The sequence below is a fragment of the Odontomachus brunneus genome, unplaced genomic scaffold (assembly GCF_010583005.1).
Source record: "Odontomachus brunneus isolate Ranch 3 - 2012 unplaced genomic scaffold, Obru_v1 Obru_scaffold_072, whole genome shotgun sequence".
Lineage (NCBI taxonomy): Eukaryota > Metazoa > Arthropoda > Insecta > Hymenoptera > Formicidae > Odontomachus > Odontomachus brunneus.
Genome location: NW_022639522.1, coordinates 914906 through 938008, shown reverse-complemented (window position 1 = coordinate 938008; position 23103 = coordinate 914906). Strand labels below are relative to the sequence as shown.

General features: G+C 40.4%; 1 protein-coding gene across 11 annotated transcripts in view; it reads right to left on the bottom strand.

Moving 5' to 3' along the window:
- LOC116847012 (muscle calcium channel subunit alpha-1) overlaps positions 1-23103 on the bottom strand; it is a 120108-nt gene that overhangs the window by 51212 nt on the left and 45793 nt on the right. For all 11 annotated transcript variants that reach the window (XR_004378636.1, XM_032821557.1, XM_032821548.1 and 8 more), the window contains 13 exons: positions 17553-17659; positions 16811-16963; positions 12629-12825; positions 11568-11671; positions 9022-9185; positions 8419-8521; positions 7104-7249; positions 6893-6966; positions 5862-6013; positions 5505-5622; positions 5321-5413; positions 4946-5066; positions 4742-4833 (listed from right to left, as the gene is read on the bottom strand). Coding sequence is in view for 10 of the 11 variants with exons in the window: in XM_032821557.1 (XP_032677448.1) it covers positions 4742-4833; positions 4946-5066; positions 5321-5413; positions 5505-5622; positions 5862-6013; positions 6893-6966; positions 7104-7249; positions 8419-8521; positions 9022-9185; positions 11568-11671; positions 12629-12825; positions 16811-16963; positions 17553-17659 (1624 nt within the window). In the remaining variant the exon portion in view is untranslated. The remainder of the gene's footprint in view (positions 1-4741; positions 4834-4945; positions 5067-5320; positions 5414-5504; positions 5623-5861; positions 6014-6892; positions 6967-7103; positions 7250-8418; positions 8522-9021; positions 9186-11567; positions 11672-12628; positions 12826-16810; positions 16964-17552; positions 17660-23103) is intronic.

Sequence of the window (23103 nt, the reverse complement as noted above, 5' to 3'; positions counted from 1 at the left end):
AGCTCCCAAACATTTACATGCTGGCATTAAAATAATAGAAATAGCTGCTTATATATTGCTGCTAGCATATTTAACGAGGGCTATTCTGCAATGCTAAAAATGATGGATGTCTTGGAACTTAAAATTGGCCAGCAATGCAAGATTTACGCCGATTTATTGGACAGCAAGCGATTGAGCAGACAGGAGCGCCAAACTCATAACAGCACAAAGGAGACTCGAACAGCTCGTAAACAGAAAAAAATTGCAGAAAACCAATTTCTCGAGGAAACGGAGGGCCTATTGTATGGAGCTGGAATTGCAGAATAGTCGAAAAGAGCCGTAAGTTTCCAAAAACTGTTATTTATTTGCTTCGTTAATTTTAAACGCGTTTTTCTCAAAACTACTTTTTCGCAACTTGCGTACATCAAAACTCAAAAACTATTCAATCAATTGCGTTGCGTTTATGTGTGCATATACATTATTACCTTTGTAATAGAATAAACCTATATGTAACTAATTTATTTATTTATTTAAACAATTTTTCTTAAACGATTAAAATGAACATTTTCCGTAAAATTTGAACCTTTTCTTCCGTCGTTTATTTTCACTAAATTTCCAATTTTTTTAACAAGTTTAGGTTCATTTCTCGTAATTTTTATTATAAAAAACAAATCTTTTAGGATTTTTGTTGCAGAATTAAAACTAAGATCGCTAGAGTGTACACAAGTTCACCTCGTCAATGATAAAATAGAGGCTTCCGACTTCGACCTCTATTAACCATCAAAATATCCATTGCTATTGTTCAAAGAAAATGTTTTCCAATTCTTTGAGTGTGCATTTAAATATACTAAAAGTTTCAAAAAGATTTATCGAATAGTTTTTTTTTAATCCCTAAAGATTGCCTATTTTTCGGCACATTTACATGGAGTTCTCTCCTTAATTTAAACAAATATGTTCACTGTCGTATCCAAACAAACGTTCTTTTAAATTTAATACATTTTTTTCTCAGTGCAGTGTAATCAAACTAAAACAGAAGCCATTAGAGTATGTATTTCATATTAAATAATTTACACAATACAAAATAATTTATTTATTGCGGCGGTTGTAAGATCGCGCGCGTCGATCAGTAGTGAAAGACGCGTAACGGTCAGACCGCGTCGTTTAATCCAATCGATAGAATATAATTTTGAACTTCAGTTTCATTTATACTACTTTATTACTCGCCGCAGAGTTCCAGCGATGGCGCGATATAAAATTCATGAATGTTCTCTTTAAAAAAAGAAGAAAAAGGGAAAACAAATTATATTTGGAAACAATGGATTAAAAGATTCATCAGCAAACGAGAGTTTCAGCGGCTTAACAACAGTTGGGTCGAACAACAGTTGGATAATATCGGAATACACTGTTTGCCCTTTTCTAATAAATTGAAACTAATTAAATCCCGTAGCTAACATTATTCCGGGACGATTAATGTTATTATTATACAGCGCCCTTCCAGCGAGTTGATAACGCATTTTCACGAGTGCAAGCGTAAATAACGGGGCACAGGTAAATATTTGACTTACGGTTACTATCGCGAAGCGTTTATCGAATTCGCGCCAATCAATTATTATTTCGTTAGCGCAAAATGGAAGTAAAGTCGCGTTTATATGGAAACACGGATGCTCGACGACGTTGGTTTTCACGCGGCGTAAAGTCGAACGAAAGACGAATGCGACAGATGTACTCGCGATAAAAAGTTTGATCCGGCGGAAAGAACGAGATGGAGAGAATAAAGAAGGAGAAAGAGGAGGGAGGAGGGCGGGGGGAACGGTAAACTTCTCTATTGCCGCGATCTCGTGACTTGGAAGTGCGAGCCGGCTGTGCGCAATGTAGCTCGCGTCGGAGGAAGGCGACACACTTCTTTTACCGCTTGTAAAAGAGCCGTCCGTAAACAACAATACGTATCGCACCGTTCGCCGTACGTTCGATCCGTAGTATCGACACATCCTACTTCGTCGCGTAACTTCAGCGCTATTGTCACTGAGAAAAAGCGCGAGTCGTTGGCGAAAGTTACGTATTAATTTACACGTTATGGTAACATCATTTCGCACGCGAAATTACTACGAGGCGAAGTAACGGCCCTGGATTTTGACGTGTAACATTGGACACGCAATACACGTTGAATAAACGCGGTAAAAATTGGGTATATTAAAAAAAATATATACAAAGTATCCTAGACTCTTCTCCGCGATTTTGTGTAGGAAATTCGTATGTTAAAAATGCACATCTAATAAGGATCATAATTTCTCGCATTCAACAGTTTTTCATCAAGCCCGTTCGGTTGTTATGGAGGAAGCATGGTTTAATCAGCTTTTAAACTTTTGCTGTTGCGGCTTTGAACAACTTTACGAGTAAAAGCGCGTTGTTTGCTCCTCATAACTTCATGAATTGCAATATGTAGGCATCTGATAAGGGAAACGGGCGCTTTTCTAATGCCTCTTCGTGTGACACCAGTATTAATTCAGATAATGCTGTATCTCGGCTTATGTTTGCGTGAGAAATGAGATATCCTTGTCGTTATAAACGCAAGAAAATTGTCTTTTCATCGGTGTCTTAATTAAAGGTTCATAGCTGCCCCCGATAAAGGTCACGCTACACTCAAGAAAGTTATATTTTACACTGTAACTTAATGGAGTTATAGTTTTTGGAATTTATGATAATGATGCATATAATATACACGACAGCAGACATCATCACTACAGCTCATTTGATACCATTTGATTACCATATTTGATTACCATATTTGATCGTTCACAAATCTTCTTTAATTAATATCTTGATAATTATTACGAATATCGCAAAACGGTAACTTTTATGTTCACCTTAATCCGCACTATACCTCCACGAGAGCTTCGGAGGTTCTATTCTGAGACACTTTGCATATATATGCAGGTTTGGGAAAGTTACTTTTTGAAAGCAACTCGTTACTGAATCGTATTATCGTTACTGAGTTTATGAGTTACGAGTCCTTACAATTTCCGGCACTTTTATCACTGGCTCTTTGAAAACGCCGTTATCAAATCGTTACTGAACAGGAAGCTGAACAGGAACTTGTAACGGCAAGGACGTTGCAAGCAATATTTTACTTCCCAATCCTGCGTATCCAATATGTGCTCCTTATATAGTAATTTTCGTTACACTCTTTTTTCCTGTATTTTCCGATCAAACTAATATGTCACCGGTATAATGAACTTCGCGCGGTGATATCCCGGTGCGACAATAAACGCGACGCGTAGACGTATCTCACGCGTGTCGATGCGACGTGGCAGAAGGAGAAAATTAGAACGGCATCCTTTTTATCGCCCTTATACGAGCATTAAACACGACACTCATTTATCCCTCACGGAGGGATGAGCGTCGTCTTGTCGTCGTCGTCGTTGTTGTCATGCCTGCAAACTCATTCGAGCGGACTCGCCGTATCCATAATGCGCCTCGTGATACTCACTTGTCGTAAATGCTTCGCGCGCGATGCAAATACGCACTTCGCTCTCCAATGAGAGGCGCGCGCGCGACCAAATCAGCCTGATCGTTCATGGAAATGCGAGAGAAACTGCTCATACAGAAGAGTTCTGTGCGATTCTGAAGCATCAGCAGAATAATGCACTCTTGAATTTATTCGCTTCCTCACGTCAAGACCTTTCTTACGACGAGAAATGATCGATGTTCTCGACGCGGTTCATTAATTTAGTGAAGAGATTATCAAGTGGCGTTCAATAGCAAAGAAAGCCGCTATATAAGAAGCACTTCGGACCGTGTACGTCAGTGTTATTTTGTGTATATGTGTGTACAGAGAGAGAGAGAGAGAGAGAGAGAGAGAGAGTATCTGTGAGAACCATCGTATAAGACTCTAGTAACGTCGATATTTTCGATCATGCTCTGAAAAAGGAGGATTCCGTTATTGGAACGGATATTTGGTACACCGAGCCAAAATTTAGTCGAAATGGGATCCACCAAATGTTTGGTAACCGCAACCAACAAATTTAATTGCCGCTATGTGTACTTTGCTTTCTCAATAATACGTTTTACTTGGCACAAATAAAAACATAATAATGCCAACCTACATCGTATGTAGCACATATTTTAGTTTCAAATACAAAAATAATTTTTCCAGCGTGTAATCGATAGTAATCGATCTTGAAATGTCGAGGGGAAATCATATCGCAATTTTCCCATTTTTAATATTATATATTTTTGTGACCGAGTTTTCCATTAAAATTCTTCTGTAACGTATACTTCACCTGAAATTAGTTGAAAAATGTCGTTTTATTCGTTCGATTCTCTGAAGCTTAGTTTGCGGAAATTCAAGAAGTATGGATACATTTTTTTATTAGATCCTCCGCCTCGAATCCAGCTCGGATATAAATGTGGAACAATGGAATACGCTTAAAGTGCTGTACGACGGTTATACTTTGTACATGTATTCCAAATAATCGCAAAAATTATAACTTTGAAAAATTATAACGTAAATTATAGCTTCTTGAGATGTAGCGTGACTTCGATGTCACACGCGACGGCTATGAATCCTTAATTAAGGAGAGAGAGAGAGAGAAATGATGAAAAGATAAGACTCCTTAATATGAATTTCATTGGCACGAGCGTCGAGACAGGCATCTAATGAAGCGCCGCGATATACATATTAAATTCGCGCGCGCATTACGCCCGCGAAATCATCGGCGATCTAATACATAATGTATCGCGAGTACATTAAAGCGAGACTCACCTCCTCCTCGGCCTCCTTCTCGATGGCAGTCAGGGACTCGGCATCGGCGAGATTGTCGACGGCGATAGCCAAGAACACGTTCAAGAGGATATCTACGTTGCTATCTTCGTCAAGGATCGATTAAAATTTAGATCCGAGCGGGTCGATATCGAACCAAACGCGACAATTATTCATCGGGATGTCACCGCGATGACAAAAGGATACAGTTGCCGCATATAAAGAGGATGATGAAGTAAACGCAGGCGAGCACACCGATGCTGGCGACGCCACCGTAAGCTCGAATCCCGACGTACATCACGGCGTTCCAGTCCTCGCCGGTCAGTATCTGGAAGCGCGGGACGCAAATACACCATATCGCTTTTAGAAACGTGGGAAACGGAAAGGAAAAATAGAAGCGTGAAAACAGCGTGAGGCGCGCGCGCGGAGCCGCTAGTATTTTCGCGATAAATCAAGAATGTAATTTCGCGGGCGCAATTGAACGCACGCGAGCGCGCGCGAAATTGCGCGGCCGCGTCTCCTCTATTTTCTGCTTTTTTCCCCTCCTCCCGCCTGTGCGCGCGGAACGACGGGACGAGATACCTGAAACACGGTGAGCAAGCTTTGCCAAAAGCTGTCAAAGTTGTGACGCGTCTTCTCCTCCGTATCGCTGAAATTGAACTTTCCACCGAAGACCTATTTGAGGAAGAAACGTTTGAAGAATAAATGAGTCGCGTTCTCGCGTGATGATCGGCCGCGTGTCTGATTGCACCGGCGTTCAATCTACCTGCATGCCCAGAAGAGCGAAGATGACGATGAAAAGGAAAAGTAGGAGCAACAGGGAGGCGATCGATTGTATCGAGTTCAGTAAGGAGGCCACCAGATTCGACAGTGATCTCCAATATCTGCAACAAACAGGCAAACGCGGCTCGCGTGTATTCTACGACTGTCAACACATTTCGTACATTCCCCTTCGGGGAATACTTTGTATCCGTTGTAATAAAAGAGGGAGTGATATCATATACGGTAGAGGCTGATTACGTAAGTTCAGTGAGAGCACACTGGAAGGTGACTCTGGCGACGGGTCTGGAGAGAATTTTGACTCGCGGAGAGATTGGAGTCTGGTTGGATCTGTCATACTCACTTTGTTACTTTGAATACCCTGAGCAGCCGGACGCAACGGAGTACGGAAACGCCAAGAGGCGGCATCACATGTGTATTTGTAAAGATCATCTCGCTGATCGAGCCGATCACGACGAAGCAATCGAAGCGATTGAACAGCGAGACGAAGTAACCCTGCGAAGTAAACGATGATGCCTGAAGGTCGCAGTCGTTCGCTTGAAAAAATACGTGCATCTCTTTCTATTAACCCTTACAGTCCGGCCGGTTTCTTTGCCTGACTTTTACATTGAACTAAAATCTTTTTATACACATCAAAGGATAGACTAGTAAAAAAGCCCATGCCGCGCCATTACAATAACTTCCCAGATCGTACTGTAACTATTTTTCCAAATTGATTCTTTTTATTTAATCATACAAAAACCTTTTCTTGTATTAGAAGTCATGGAAAAACTAATTTACTTATTTTTGGCAAGAAATTATACAAATATGTAATATGATAATGAGACAGGCTCTCGTGCAAAATATAAAACAAAATGTCTATTATTATTTGCATAAATTTCAAAGTATATTAACATTAACAATTTGCATGGTATAAATATATTTGTGTACTTATTGCATTGTTCTTTGCTTATTTAAATAATTTTTGAAGTTTCTAAATTTTTTAAGTTATTCTTTTTTGCTAATCTAGAAAAAGTTAATAATAATAATAATAAAATAATTGTTGATGTGTTCCACAAAATTGCTGCCACGCCTCTACAGTGGCTTTCCGGGTTGTAAGGGTTAAGGGACTGTAATTGCACAATGCACAAATTCATGGCTTCTGACATGTATGCTGACCGACATGTTGCAGGCAGCTCAGTTTACTGCGTATATCTTCCAATGCATGATAGCGGTTCATGTAGTGAATTGAACTGCCTGAAGCCTGTCGACCAGCGTGCACGTCAGAAGACGTGAAATCGACCATCGACTGTGGTTCTAGCTCTAACGCTGTCGATATAAACAGAGTATTTCTACACCCGGGCTATTCAAACGACGCGATAATTGTTCGCTCACCTGAAAGCCTAAACTGTACATCTTCAGCATCATCTCCATGGAGAACAGCACGATGAAAAACTTATTCGTGATATCTGCGCAGAAAAGAGGGTAGTTTCGCTTTACGTGACGCACATTACCAGAGGCGCCAGGACGACTTATAATTAAAAGCAAACACGGGTCTCGAACGAGTCGACTTTATTTCCGCTAACCAGCAGCCAACGGTATTTACCTTGAAAGTCGTCCAACCAGTGCGGCTGATCGTAGTGCTCCGTGGCGAGAACGCCGGTATTCAAGAAAACCAGAACTATGATGAGCCAATAGAAGACCTGAGACTTCACGGCTTTCCTGCAGGCTCGCCTCATCCGTCTGTTCACTCTGCGAATTTTCGCGGCACAATGCCGCGTACAGTATAAACACCACACTCGCTCGTACACAGAATGCTTACCGGCTCTTTGTCGGATAGATGACTCTTTGATCTCTAGCAGCGCTCATTTCCCATGCAAACGCGGAAAAAAATATGACGGTTTTCCCAGCTACAAAGAATTCGCGGAAATCTCTCTTGCGGAAACTTATTACCGCGCGTAAATGTCCGTTGCGGTCGTCGAACGCGCGAAATTGTCGTACAGAAAATTATAATCTCATTTTTAGTGGGATCCTCTGAAAGAGAGAGAGAGAGAGAAAGAGAGAGAGAAATGTTACAATCTCAAGAGGATTTTAAAACCAAACGCCAAGAAAGAAAGAGATCTCCAGTTGCAAGGTGTTATTTCCCGTAATCCCATATTCCAAGAGGAAATTTTCACCGAAAAAGAAAATTTCTCTTCTAATGAAGAGAAACAACATTGCGCTTACAATATTTTCTTTTTGATTCTTAAGAGACCATATACAGGGTGTTCAGTAACTGATCGAGCAACCGTCGTGTTGAATAGAACGAGTCAAAGTAATATCATAGAAGTTATATACCATTTTGAAATTTTCTCAATATTTATTCCGTAATTAATTAAGTTAATTAAATTAATTAATTAAATTAATTAAAGTGTATAAACGAATGAGCTCACGAGATGCGGTAGGACAGGCTCTGTGTGTAAAAGAAACAGCTTACCTCTTAGCAACGATAAGTAAACAGCTGATTTCGAGGCGAAGTAACGTATACATGTCGCTTGTTACTCTGTCTCGAAATCAGCTGTTTACTCATCGTTGCTAAGAGGTAAGCCATTTCTTTTATACACAGAGCCCGTCCTACCGCTTCTCGTGAGCTCATTCGTTTATACATTTTAATTAATTACGGAATAAATATTGAGAAAATTTCAAAATGGTATATAACTTTTATGATATTATTTTGACCCGTTCTACCCATACACGGCGGTTGCTCGATCAGTTACCGGACACCCTGTATATAAGAAGAATCCTCTTAAGGCCATATATACGAGAATCCCTTTAAATTATATCTTTTTAAGTTTATGATACTCTGTACGAGCACACATTACTTTAAAGGAAAAATATCGAAAGATTGGATTGAAACTTCATCCTTTTCTTTATCTCCTTACCTATCCAAATCTCTCTTTTTCTTCTTCCATATGGACTCTTGTTGGATACCCTCCTCATCGCCCTCCAACTGGTCTGTGCTCTCCATTTCGTTTTGTTGCTTGGCTATGTAATATTCAACGTTGAAACTCAGTCAATTAATTAGCATACTTCGGCTAGAATAATATTCAGCCTGAAGAGAGAGGGAGAGAGAGAGAGAGAGAGAGAGAGAGAGAGAGAGAGAGAGAGAAAGTTATTTCAACTCGCGGGAGATTGGGTTTAATGTAACTTCCCGAATTTAATTTGCGCGCTTCTCTCTGTGCGCTTTTGCACTAATGCGCGATATTTGGGAAGATCGCGCAAATAAATGGAATTTATTTCCCTTGATGTGAAATTAAATATCCCGCGGACAAACGTGTAATTACGCCCTCGTCGCTTTCATAAAGCGTTTGGAAAATCACTGAGCGACTGTAGCTCAGATGAGCTGCTATTAATGCGAAACGCGGATACATCGAATTGCCCGACACGAGCTTATCTCGCGCGTTGCGCACTTTTTATTTCGAGGGTCCGAAAATTGAATTTCAAATTGAGGAAGAGAGCGCGGGGCCCCTTCGTTGCATACATACATTTTCCGTCCTGCATCTTCGGCTCGTCGGTCTCCGGCTCGATGTCCTCCGCCTGCGTTATCCAGTCGAGATAGCCCCTAAGATCGTCCTCGATCTGCTGTTTCTCCCTGAGCTTGTGAAAGTCGCCTCGCGCCTTTGCCTTCTCTCTCTCCTTGGAGAACTCACTGCACCGGGGAGGGGGGGAGGGGCAGCAGAACGGAGTGCATGTCGTCGCGTTCGTGATTAGAGGTGCGCGCGACGCGCGTAATTGGAACATTCAAAGGTGCGATGAGACAGAAGTCGTGAAGCGCGTGAAAAGAGAGTCCGCTTTATTTGCAACGCGCCGCACGGAGCGCGCTCTCTCTCTCTCCCTCGTCTCGCGACCGAACGAGCGAGAAAGAACGCGACACGACGCGCTGTAAATGCGTCTATATACGTGTGTCGAGGGAAACATCGAGTGAAACGTGACGACGACGACGACGATGACGTTTCTCGTTCACAATCTCCTCTCTTTCACACGGCAAGCAGAAAAGAACCAGCGATCCGCGCCACCAAGGATCCAATTATCCGGGGTGTAACGCTTTTTCTTTTTATGAAAGCGCGTTCCGATGAAAAATTCCTTCCACAGTCGTCGTCCCGCCTCCTCAAGACGCGAATTTTAATATGAAAGACTCCATTCAATCGAAACGAAGAAAGTTTCTCAATCAAGCAACTAGTCGGGGCTATTTTTGCAGTGTAATTTTTATTCATCTCCGATTTTTTTTTTTCTTTATTTTTCTTTTTCTTTTTCTGAATAGTTTGAAGGAATCGAGGAATATATACAAGAGTCTCCGGTAACTGATCGAGCAACCGCCGTGTACGGGTCAAAATAATCATAAAAGTTATATACCATTTTGAAATTTTCTCAATATTTATTCCGTAATTAATTAAAATGTATAAACGAATGAGCTCACGAGAAGCAGTAGGACGGGCTCTGTGTGTAAAAGAAATGGCTTATCTCTTAGCATAAGTAAACGATAAGTAAACAGCTGATTTCGAGGCGGAGTAACGTATACGTGTCGCTTGTTACTCCGCCTCGAAATTAGCTGTCTACTTATCGTTGCTAAGAGATAAGCCATTTCTTTTACACACAGAGCCTGTCCTACCGCTTCTCGTGAGCTCATTCGTTTATACATTTTAATTAATTACGAGATAAATATTGAGAAAATTTCAAAATGGTATATAACTTTTATGATATTATTTTGACCCGTTCTACACGGCGGTTGCTCAATCAGTTACCGGACACCCTGTATATATACGCATTCTCCTGACACTTCGTGCTCGATGATCAACGAACGATTCCTTCGAAACGCGTGTTTCGGATATTTATCTCGTAGCGCTGTCGCTAACGAGATGTTTGCGCGCTTGGCGTTAAGCGACGTCGTTAAAACGTAAAAAGAGAAGAGAGTTAAACGTGCTTATCATCAATATCGTTTTATCACGCCTCGATTAGCCACGCATCCTTTGCCGATACGCAACGGAGTGTGTGTGTGTGTGTGTGTGTATGTGTATATGTATGTGCGTGCGCGTTAGCCTAAGAAAAAGATATTTTTATCTCGCCCCCTTATCGAGAATTGCAAAACTCCGCGTGGATAGATGTCGTCGATTGAGCGAGTTATTTTCTCTCAAATGATCATTTTAAGAATCGCGAGAAACGATCGTCCTGAATACACACCACGTCAATGTCGGTTTACAAATTCATACACGGAAAAAACAATTCTCAACCGAATTTTCGGTTGCTCAGAGATCAGACGAAAACTCGGCTGTACACGCAAAAAAAGAACTAGCTTCCAGAGTTAAAAAATAGCTGTAGCAGATAAGATGTGTCATTGAAATGTCGATACTACCGAAGCTAAATTTATTCACTGTTTAAACTTAGGCGCTACGAGAAATATTAGCTGCTAGAAACAAATGACTGTAGCAAATGATTGTAGCTGTGCGGCAAACTTCTTTAATATATGCATACGATAAGGAATAACTGCCATTTTCTTAGCTATTTGAAATAATGTGCATTTTTAATGTCACCTAATATATTTGTATTTCACAGCGAATGCATTTTAGCTGTCATAGCCAATTCTTAGCAGTGACAGCTAAACGATTAGCCTTTTGGCTAAGTTTGAATCAGCTACCGCGGTTTAGCTGATATTATTAAGTCATTTTTTTGCGTGTAGGAACAGAAAAATTCCTTTATGAGGCTTCTGTATAATCAATTGTTCTCAATTGTCTCAACCGAGTTCTAATATCGTTGAATGTTCAGACGAATATTTTCGATTGTGACAACAGAAATATTAGTTTTCATAACAGAGATATCGCTTCTGATCACCTAATTTTCAGTTGGTTCCTATTTAGTTGCACCAACTGAAATTTTTTGCGTCTACGAAATACACGAGAGATATTAAATCTGTTGCTCAAAAATGTCTGACAACATTGGGTTGATCAAAAGAGCAAGAAAAAGGACAGCCACACACCAGAATTTATTCTTTCGCGATGAAAGTGGTTCACGGGAAAAAACTTCTGTCGACACTTACCCGGACAACACACCGAGAATTAGATTCATCACGAAGAAAGCCCCGAGGATGACCATCGAAATGAAGTATATCCACTGCCACGAGCTCCCCATCGCATCCTCGATCTGCGGGCGCAGGACAAAACTCGATTATGGAAATCGTCTAGCCCCTCGAACAATCAATGATTTCGTTCGATGAACGAGAACTCGAAGAAACAGTTAATTGTGGCGCCATGCGACGCAATTTTGATGCAACATAATAATGTGTTCTTTCAATGATGCAATACACGAAATAATGTGGGCCAAATAAGCGCGCCACAAACTTTAAACACATTATCCGTATAGAAAGTTCTTTGGAATCTAATCGAGGTTCAGTTTGATGTCCTATAAAATTATGGACTCTGGTTGGAGAGTTTGCGCTGAGTCAAATTGAAAGAGCAATGCTTCAAACATCGTGAATCCAAGTGGGAAATCCGAACAAACTCCTCGTTCTACCCAACGTTTTCCCAAAGAACTATCTTGACCTTTATTTTAGATTAAAAATAAACAGTACGTATGACACAGAGTACTCACACTTTTCAAATATAAATATTTAGAAATTATGAATATTCAAAATGTTAACAAAATTTTTTATTTTATTTAATTTTTGTTTCTATTGATTTTTCAATAATTGGTCTAAAAATAGGAATGTTTTGTTCAATCCCATACAAAACTGTTATTCACAAAAAACACGCGAATCTCCAGAACATTCTCGTTTCAATATCAGTCTCATTTCCGAAACTCCTAATTGGTATCGCGATAGAAGAACAAATCTGGGCGTTCTGATCGAAATAGGAAATGAAGTATCTCGGAGAACGTTGCTGTATCTCGGAAAGTGTCGAGAAACTTCTGTAAACGGGCGGTAATCGTATTATTGTGAAACTATAGAAGTAGGTGAGCCGCAGAAGTAGGTGAGCGAGGCGATATCAATTACGCATGATACATGATGAGTTCTCGTTACACAATAGGAGTGTGATCGAACGAAATCAATGCTGATTCATTCCGAGCGAGTCGAGCAAAAGCGCGACGGCCGGGTTACTTTACATTGTAAAGCACGTCCGTCCAGCCTTCGAGGGTGACGCATTGGAAGACCGTGAGCATGGCCAGCCCGAAATTGTCGAAATTCGTGATGCCATAATTGGGACCTTCCCAGAACTGCTTGCTGCAGTAGTACTCGGGCCCGATCTGAGAGCATTGAAAGCCCCCCGGGCCGCAAGGTACGGGTTCGTCCATTATCTCGTCTGCGATATAAAGGAAAATCAAATTTTTAATCCCGGCATAACAAAGGCAGCAGCGACGACGACGGCGTAATGAGGTCGGCTCTATAGCGGTCCGCGCTGAAAGTTCTAATTGGTTCGAGCCAGCCGCGAACGAACTTCAACATGTCGTAACATCCCGTTAAAACGTTTGCATATTTTTTTCTATGCGCGGTGCGCGCAATGGCGACTTCTTTGCTCCGCTAACGCGACTTATCGACCTGTCTGTTTCGCGTTTCTCTGGCACATTACGGATCGATTAAGAGGACGTTTTGTTAACATCGTATTAACAAAACAGTACGTATGACACAGAGTACTCACACTTTTCAAATATAAATATTTAGAAATTATGAATAAATATTCAAAATGTAAATTATGAATAAATATTCAAAATTATGAATAAATATTCAAAATGTTAACAAAATTTTTTATTTTATTTTCTTTTTTTCTATTGAATTTTCAATAATTAGTCTAAAAGTAGGAATGTTTTGTTCAATCCCATACAAAATTGTTATTCACAAAAAACGCGCGAATCTCCAGAACGTTCTCGTTTCAACACCAGTCTCATTTCTGAAACTCCTAATTGATATCGCGATAGAAGAACAAATCTGGGCATTCTGATCGAAATAGGATATAGTACCGGCTGAAACCGTCCAACGCGACAAATCTTGATCCCTTATCGAATTGTGTTGAAAAGTAGAAGGAAAACCGATGTATTTATCGACTCATTCTTAGTTATCATATTAACAGAACGCAAACGCAGAACGGAGAAATGTGAAACGGTTGCATTAATAATTTATTCATGCGATTAATTATTAAAAAGATTTAATAGGTTATCGAGGTAAAAGAGCCGATCAGCGGAAACTGTAATTGGCTGAAATAATATTCAATCGTTTCACCTTTCAACGAAATCTCTCGAAAATTTTCTGAAATTTTCGCGCCGAAAATGCGATTATTTCCGATTGATTATTTCCAAGTGATATTCACAGAACATAAACATAAAACGGATGAGCGATTATCATTTAGTCAATGTGAATTAATAATATATATATAATAAATTAATAGATTCCCGAGATATATCTCAGTCGATTTGCAGAGAAATCAATTTTAATCAGTCGAAATAATTTTTAATCGAAACAGAGTACACTTTCCAAATCCAATCTTAAAATTTTTTTTCTTGAAATAACGATGCAGTTATTTCTAATTGCTCGAGTACACTTGGCCATAATTACGCAAGAATAATTTAATCCATATGTAATACACGCGTTTCGAGAAAAGTGAAAATGTAAATTTTTGTAATACAATAATTCACAAAAAGTATAGATAACATTGAGGTTCTTCGCAATCGTTCAAGAAGTCAGGCATGGCCAATTTTCTTCTCTTTAAGAGTAATACAGAAAAATACATACTGCAGTTGAGTAAATGTTATATGTTTCAAATATTTCATGAGCTTATATATATTCGCAAATCCATTATAAGAGCTTATCATAAGCACATCGAATTTTCTCAAAATATATTCTGAAAATTCTAGCAAGTTTAACATTTTAATTAGGAATATTAAATCAAAACAAAAATTCAGTTTACTTACTACATAGTGAAACCTACTTTTTCTTCGATAAAGAGTTTTAAAATATTTTTACAAACAGTATAAATTCTACTTTCGGATCTACGATAAAATGAGTTTTTTTCAGATGTGTGATGAGTATATCTCAAAATTATCAAGGAAATATTCTTTGTCGAAAATAACCATTACTTAAAAGAAGGAAAGTAAACTGAGTAATTGTTTTTCTTGGCATAGAGTAGAATGATATTTCTCGCTGTGTTCTTGACAAGCTTAATCCTTTAAAAAAAGATAAAAAAGATGCAAGAAATGGTGCAACCATTTCTTCTTCTTTTTTATTAATCATTTCTTCTTCTTCTTTATTAACCAATTGTTCTTCTTTTTTATTAACTTTAGGCGCCCACAAGGCTTGAACGTTTTTTATTGTTATAATAGTCTCACGCAGAAAGAGACGTATGGACTACCTACTGGTGGTCGAAAACTTCAGGGATATAATTTTGTGAGTTGGATCATTTCTGTATAACTGTGGCCAATTAAGCTTGTAGGAGGTACGTGTAAAGATGTCCCGAGATATCCGGTTTTAGAGAGCTAGCGCCTAGAGAGTTGTAACTCTTCTGTCGGCGGGGGCGGTGCGAGGCGGTCGGTGCATGTAGTTCGCGTCTGGTCGCGTCTCCCAGAGAGCCTTTGTATCGCCCGGGCCCGACGCGCACACGCTATTTTACGCATTCCCGTGGATCAGCTGTTCGCCGAACGGCACACGCGCTCGCGCGCGCCGCCCCTCGCGCTAATAATAATTAGACGTTAGTTTCGCGCCGGTTGAATCATATCTAAAATAGCCGCCCCGGCGGAAAGTGTGTTTCGAGGCTAAGCTGGGAGTTCCCTCGGGGCCCTCCGCCAAATTCTCCTCCCCCCTGTCGCTATTCCACGTTGAATTCACGGGATGACCCCTACTAAGAGCATCCCGCGATTTCTGAATTATTCAAGCGGCCCCGCAACATTTCGCATCTCCGTCCTCACTAATTTTTTATGGCCTCGCCCCGTCTCGCCTCACCTCGCCTTGCCTCGCCTCACCGCGGCGGACGAAGAGTTCGAGCGTAGATAAATTCCTCGGACATTAAGACGTATGCACTGAGAAAAATCCCTCGTTCGTCATAACAAAAGCACGTTCACTGTGTAATGATAATCAGGAAAACAGGTCGAACAGTTATCGTTGCAAATCATTTCTCATCATTTGTCATTTCAACAAACATTGTCTGAGATGCAAATCACGTTTGTTTTCGTCTACTTAAGTCAGGTTAGTTATTTATCTTCGCTCCTCCGAGCCTAATTGGCTATAATTATGCAGGAATGATTCAAGTGGCAAAATTGATTTTTTGTTTTACCAACGGGTAGTCCATACGTCTTCCTGCATAAAACAAAAAATATCCAAGCCTTGTGGGCATCCAAAATTAACTAGAAAAAAACAGTTTTATTTTCTACCAATTGCAACTTTTTACCCATTTTTTAAGAGTTAAGTTTGTCAATGAATACACATCCAAAATTAACTAAAAAAACAGTTTTATTTTCTACCAATTGCAACTTTTTACCCATTTTTTAAGAGTTAAGTTTGTCAATGAATACACATCCAAAATTAACTAAAAAAACAGTTTTATTTTCTACCAATTGCAACTTTTTACCCATTTTTTAAGAGTTAAGCTTGTCAATGAATGCACTTGGAGAGAACAAAACTGATCATGCTTGATTTCTTAAACGATTGCGAAGGACCTCAATGCTATCTGTATTTTTTGAGTTCATGTTTCCATTACAGAAGCATTACTTAGAGCAGCAAATTGAAAGTGACGAATCATTTGTTCCCACTACGACGGCATGATTTGTCCGTGTTACATCAACGAATCAATTGTTGCGGGTTCTAGTATGTTATTAGCAAAATTTTCTTTTAATGCATCGATGCAGCGCTCGAGTCTTGGGATTCTCGCCGCGAATCGACTTTAACTTCGAACGAGCGTCTTCTCAATAGATTTCTATTTATCTGACTGGAATCATGTTTGTGGCAATTAATTAGGGAGAAAGACAGGAGGCTACGTAGAGTTTCACATAGGTAGATGTTCACCTCCGAGGTTAATTTCGGGTCGAGCGTTCATGAGAAGTCCGACAGATCAGCGTGGTCCGGTGAATTTTTAACTGATTCGTCAGACAAATGTGACTAATGCGAAACCGTTAGAATAGAGTTTTCCCCTCAGCGGTGGGAGTCGGTGTGTGTGCCAGAGATTCCGAATGCAAAATTTAATAAATCCGAGAACGTCCGCATCGACCCGACGTGTCTGCCGCGCGAGAACAACGCCGTTGCCAAAAGTGTCGTTCGTGAAATTTTTATCGGGCGCACGCAACGTGCCTGGAACGTGCACTTACCAGTTATATTGTGCCTGCAAGTTTTGTGCATCTTCCCGGAGAACAGCTCGAGGCCGATGATGGCGTAAATGATGATGACGAAAAGAACTAATAAAGCGATGTGCAAAAGTGGTATCATCGCCCTCAAAATTGAATTCAGGACCACCTGAAGACCTGCGCGTATTTATTAGTTATTATTAAGATGCACGTAAGATTATCACTAATATTCTAGTAGACTTTAATAAAGAAATAATTTTTCTTCCCCATAATAATTAATAAAGAAATAGTTTTTCTTCCCCATACTTTATAGTAACTATTTCTCTATATAAATTCAGCTACATATATGAAATATTTTTTCCTCGGTGCAAATATCCTTTTCTTTTCTCAATAAAGAATGCCATATAGCGGTGCCATTCGAAATTTCTCATCAAACTTGAAAAGCTCTACACCACATCGTCCCTTTTTAAATTTAAACATCAACTGTTGGTCTCTCTCTCTCTCTCTCTCCCCTCTATGGAAAAATTCCGAATGGCGTCGCTACGGCGCCTTTGGGGCACGAAAGATCAAGATCTGCAAACACTTTAACAATACTCTTCGATAACACAACAACAACAACAACAAGACTATGGTCTGTGCTGACGCCTCATACGTAAATCGCTTCCAAATTCAGTTAACTCTTAGTAGGATTCTTAGTAGGACGCTTCTTTCGCACGTAAGCGACATTATTCGCGACGAAATCGATATTTCGGGCAAAGTGTCTTACTTGGAACACCGGAGACCAGCCTGAGAGGACGCAGAACACGAAACGCCCTTAGGGCTTTGACGTCGAAACCCTCCTTCATGAGTATCGTCAGCACGGTGCTCACCATACTGAAACGAAAAGGGCGGCGAATTTCTTTTTTTTTTCGTTTGTCTCTTTTTGTGTATCAGATAAATGAGAATTAATGACTTATGATCTATGATCAAATGGAGACACGGCAAAGAAGGGCGAAAGCCACCACCCGAGGAATAAATCGTTCCTGAGGGAAAGATTTATGTGCCGCGGCTAACGGCATTATAAACGCTGTCATTTATGAAAACATTTACGAGCTAAGCGGGCTAAGCCATTTATGAAAAAAAGAAAAAAGAAAAGCAAAATACAAAAAAAGTGTGCAGTGACGCATGATGAATTTTTCCAGAGCGATAAAATATCTTTGTCCTGCAAAAAGATCTTTTCTAAAGTCTCTTCCCACTTTTTGGTTGTGGCTTCTCTGTGTCCACCTTTCCGTGAGCGACGACGTCGTTCACGTCGTGGGCGCTCGACAAGCGCGACGTCGTCGCCGATCGGCCGGCGACCAGGAAGCAAGGAAACGATCTCCGCTCCGATGAGACAGTTTCGAGTGTCACCAACGGCTGCACTTGCCTCGCACGTAGGCTCCTATTTAGGTTAGGCGTTATTTGAATAATGGCCACGCGTAATGGCCGGCTCGAGGGACACGGATGTTCCCTCCCGCGGGACATTAAGACGGATCGATTCTCGTGTCGTTAACCGAGAGCGATAAAGTTATCAAGAGGCGGCAGAGCGGGATGGAAGTCGAGCGTCGCGTACTGAAACAGTTACATTTGTGTCGATCCGCATTGTCATCGCGTGCGGCTCCGCGAATGGAGAGATCTCGTTGATTCGCCGCTCGCAAAAGTCAATTCGCCGTCGCCACCGGAGGGCGACGCCGACGATCGCGGATCATTAACCGGGAAAACAGCAGCGGGGGCTCGGCCGACATGCTCTGTTTGTCAAGTTCTCCAGCATTTTATACACTGTGCAACGTATACGCACGTGTACGCGCGCGCGGCTCTCCTCTCTCGTTCCCTTTATTCCTGCAAAAATCGATGATCGCGTAAATAGGCTACCATTATTTACGTCGTGTGTAGGGCGCGCGCCGGGTATCGCGATAATAGATGCACATAGGGGTCGTGTATCGAGACCGCGCGGTGTGTCCAGACGGATTATAATAGCGGATATTCTCCGCCCGAAGGGAGAGAGACAGAACGAGGACTAGAGATAGATAGATAGATAGAGAGAGAGAGAGAGAGAGAACGTTGTAATCACGCTTGGCGATTCTCAATGCTGACCTCCGCCGATCTTGCACGCGAAGCAACACCCAAGTAGAACAACAAATCACGATGACGTCAAAGCGATGTCAAAATGACGGGAAAACAACCGAAACACCCGCTTTTCAATCACAATTCGATCATTTTCCCGTCATTTTGGCGCCATTGCGATTTTCCGTTCTATTATACTTGGGGCGTCGACATGTCCGACTGTTTTCCCGGGGAATATCCCCAAGTCGAAATTTTGATCCTATATTGAACCTTGAATTCTACACCGCAATAGGAGCTAATATAGCAAAGTAGGTTTAATTCTAATGATATAATTTACTCCTACTTTGATCCTGATAATGTCTGAAATTTCCGCTTTCGTTTGCTTTTGCGTCAAGGTTGTATAACAGTAGGATCTTAGAAAGTAAAGTAGATTCAGTTGCAAACCTCTATTAAAGCTTTAGCTCTTACATAGAATATATGTATTTTATAGAATTCAAGGTTCAACATAGGATCAAAATTTCGACTCGGAAATGAGTGTCAATATCGTCAAAATAGGTTTCACCTAGGTTGTAGATTATCGAAGTAGGCTCAAATTATTTTTAAGAGCATCAAAGTAGCGTCAAAATTTTGACAAGGTAGAGTTAAAGATTCAAAAGAGAAGTTAATGAGTATCAATATCGTCAAAGTAGATTTTACCTAGGCTATAAACCGCCTAAGTAGGCGCAAACTATCGCGTTATCGAAGCTATCCTTAAGAACGTTAAAGTAGCATCAAAATTTCCCCCGGGGTCAAGACCCATGACGATCTCGCATCAAAGAGTGAAACAAGGAGAGAGACAGCGCGCTGCGAGCGAATAAAATAATCGCGAGCTTGATCTCGGCGCGTGAAACCGCCCAATTTGTAAGGCATTAATTGCGGCGGAGTCGGGAATAATCGGCGCGCGCCACCGCGTGAAAAGGACGATTGAAGCAGACCCGTGCGGCGGCATTATCGACTTAAACGGCTCTCATGAAATTTCAATTCCCGATCGCGCGAACGCCAGCACCGTGTCACAGCTATGTTATACATGGCTGAGTTTCATTTGCACGCATGAGCCGAGACATTACGTCGACGATCGGCCGAGTTGCACGCGGTATTAGGCCCGATCTACAATAGATGGAGTAAGGAATAGGAGTAGGAGTAAGACGAAATGGAAATAAAGCGTCGTCTACAATATGCGGAGTAAGCTTGGAGTAAGAAGTAAGCCGTAAGAATTAACCAATATACCAATTAACCAATTATTTTTATAATAATCGTCTATGATTGGTTAATTCTTACGGCTTACTTCTTACTCCAAGCTTACTTCGCATATTGTAGACGACACTTAATTATTTCGCTTACTCCCTTACTCCTTATAAAAGTTTGCCCGTATACATCACATGGAGTAAACCTGAATTAAGTAGTAAGAGCTAAAGTAAGGAGCTGGAGTAAGGGAGTAAGCGAAATAAATTATTTCCACTTCGTCTTACTTCTACTCCTACTTCTTACTCCATCTACTAATAGATCGGGCCTTATCGTTAACTGATTTTCGCGCGAGTCCCTCACGGAAAAGCCCCCTACGTTATTCGATCGACCGCCGTTTTGCCGTGCCGACGAGGAGATTTTCGACGAATTATTTCCTGCGCTCTTCGTCCCGTCTGTTTATCCCTTCAATCTATTCTTCCTTCCTTCCTTCCTTCCTTCCTGCCGCGCCGCCTTCGTTTCGCGCCCCAATTTCATTTTATTTACGCTTCGCGAAATATCGAGCCGACCGCGAATGAGCTGCGCACTTAAATCCATTTTATTTCGCTCCTGGACATTCGCGCGCACGTTGTTTTTATTACAAAATAAATACACGTCGCTGCCGTGTTCGTAGCCACGCTTTCGCTCGACGATTCCTAACTCGCATCAGTCGGCGCGCCGTGCATTGCCCCGAAGGAAAAGGGCGGTATTTTTAACAGACATAGACACGAAAATACGGAAACGCAATAAAACACCGGAAAGAGCGACTCTCTTTAGGTATTTCCGCGTGCAATCGGTGCGCGACGAGGCGGCGAATCTCTCGCGGGCGAGTAAAATCGTTCCGGTGACCTGTGAGACTCACATTTTAACTCTTACAAGTGCTAAGCTCCTCCAGAGGCTCTCCACGTGGTCGCGAGAAATAGCGCAGCGACTTACCGTCGCGCTTCGTAACATCAAATCATCTAACGTTTCCCTACATATTTATTCGTAATCATCTACGCTCATTGTCTTTTTTCATTCTTGTATTTATCGAAAAAATTAATATGCCTTCATTAAATTTACTTGGTAACATCGAATTATCTCACGGTCCGCAGTATATTTATCCGTCATAAATTATCTACACATATTGTCTTTTTTCGTATTTATATGTATTGAAAAAAAATAATATGTGGCCCCCTTTCCCGAGTCGAAATTTTTACCCTATGTTGAGCCTTGAATTCTACACCACAGTAGGAGCTAAGATAGCAAAGTAGATTTAATTCTAATGATATAATTTACTCCTATTTTGACCCTGATGATGTCTGAAATTTCCGTTTTCGCTTTCTTTATTGTCAAAATAGGTTATATAATCTAAGTATAGTCAAAATAGGATTTTAGGAAGCAAAGTAGGCTCAGTTGCGAACTTCTATTGAAGCTGTAGCTTCTATATAGGATATATGTATTATAAAATACATATATAGAATTCAAGATTCAACATAGAATCAAAATATCAACTCGGAAATGAGTGTCAATATCGTCAAAATATATTTCACCTAGATTGTAGATTATCTAAGTAGGTTCAAACTATTTTTATGAGCGTCAAAGTAGTGACAAAATTTTGACAAGGTTAAAGGTTCAAAAGAGAAGTTAATGAATATCAATATCGTCCAAGTAGGTTTTACTTAAGCTATAAACAGTCTAAGTAGGCGCAAACTATCCTTAATCGGTTCACTAATGAACTTGGAACCAACGTTTCGTGCCAAAACTGGTGAGAACAAAAAATTCCGCATTTTACATGAAAGCTTATTTAATAAGGAGTTTTTTGGGTAACTGATTACGTATTCGAGGTCAAATTTGTCCCGTTACCGGTACTTTTACCCTATGCACACAAAACTAATATCCTTTATATCGTTTATTATATTTCCAGGGTCAAATTTTCTCTAAAGTCAATTCCGAATATATTTTTATATTGTTTCATTTTATAATTTATAATATAAAATTCATAATATTTTACTAGCTCTCTCTAATAACCCATACAGCACAAAATCTCTTGGAGATTTCCTGAGGACGTAGGAACGTCCTCACGACGTTCTTAGGACATACTCTGAACGTCTCCTGGACGTCAATTTGTGCTGTTAGGGAACGGAGTATCTATGGAATCATATCGAATATCATACCGAGTTTGTTCTGTATCTGTAATGGAATGTCAAAGTTAGTCACTTGAAATCTCCATATTGGATTCGTCATTTTAAATTTCTCAAATTTGACCTCGGATTCTTAATCAGCGATCCAAAAAACATGAGGGTAACAAGTTTCATGCAAATCCGTTTAAAACTAGCGGAGATGTACAGCGAACACATACAGGGTTGGCAAAAAGTCCGGAAACGATCAAATATCTCGAAAAGGATCAACTGTAGCGAAAAATATGTAAGTAGCAAAGTTGTAGGGCTTAATAAAATGTACCTAATGATGACTAAAAATTTGACTTTGGGTGGAGGACGAAGGTCATACGAAGGTCAAATTGAATTTTTTTAATTAGACCCCCAACTTTTTATTATATATTCTTGTAGCTTATTTCAAGGGCTTTCCAAAAACCTATAATAAAGTATTTTTTTATTAGGCATATTTAGAGTTATGAGACTTGAAAGGATTTTGGACTTTAACTGTTTCTGTTACGTAAAAACGTATCACTGTCTTCTGAACGGTGGATTTAGAAATAAAATTGCGATCAGGATATGCAGCATTGAATAGATCAGCTATTTCTTGATATGATCTAATGCGGTCTCCAAATCCTCGATAAATAAGCAGCATTATTCTTTCTTTTTCGGTCGACATTTTCGAAAAAGAAATTTGAAATTGTAATTGGAAAAAGAAAAAGAAAAGACAGAGTGAGATACGAGAGCGCGACTCGTTTTTTAAAATACAAAGATCGAGAAGCATTATCGTGAAGCGCGGGTATGGGCGAGTTTCGACTGAGTACGTGTGATATTACGTCG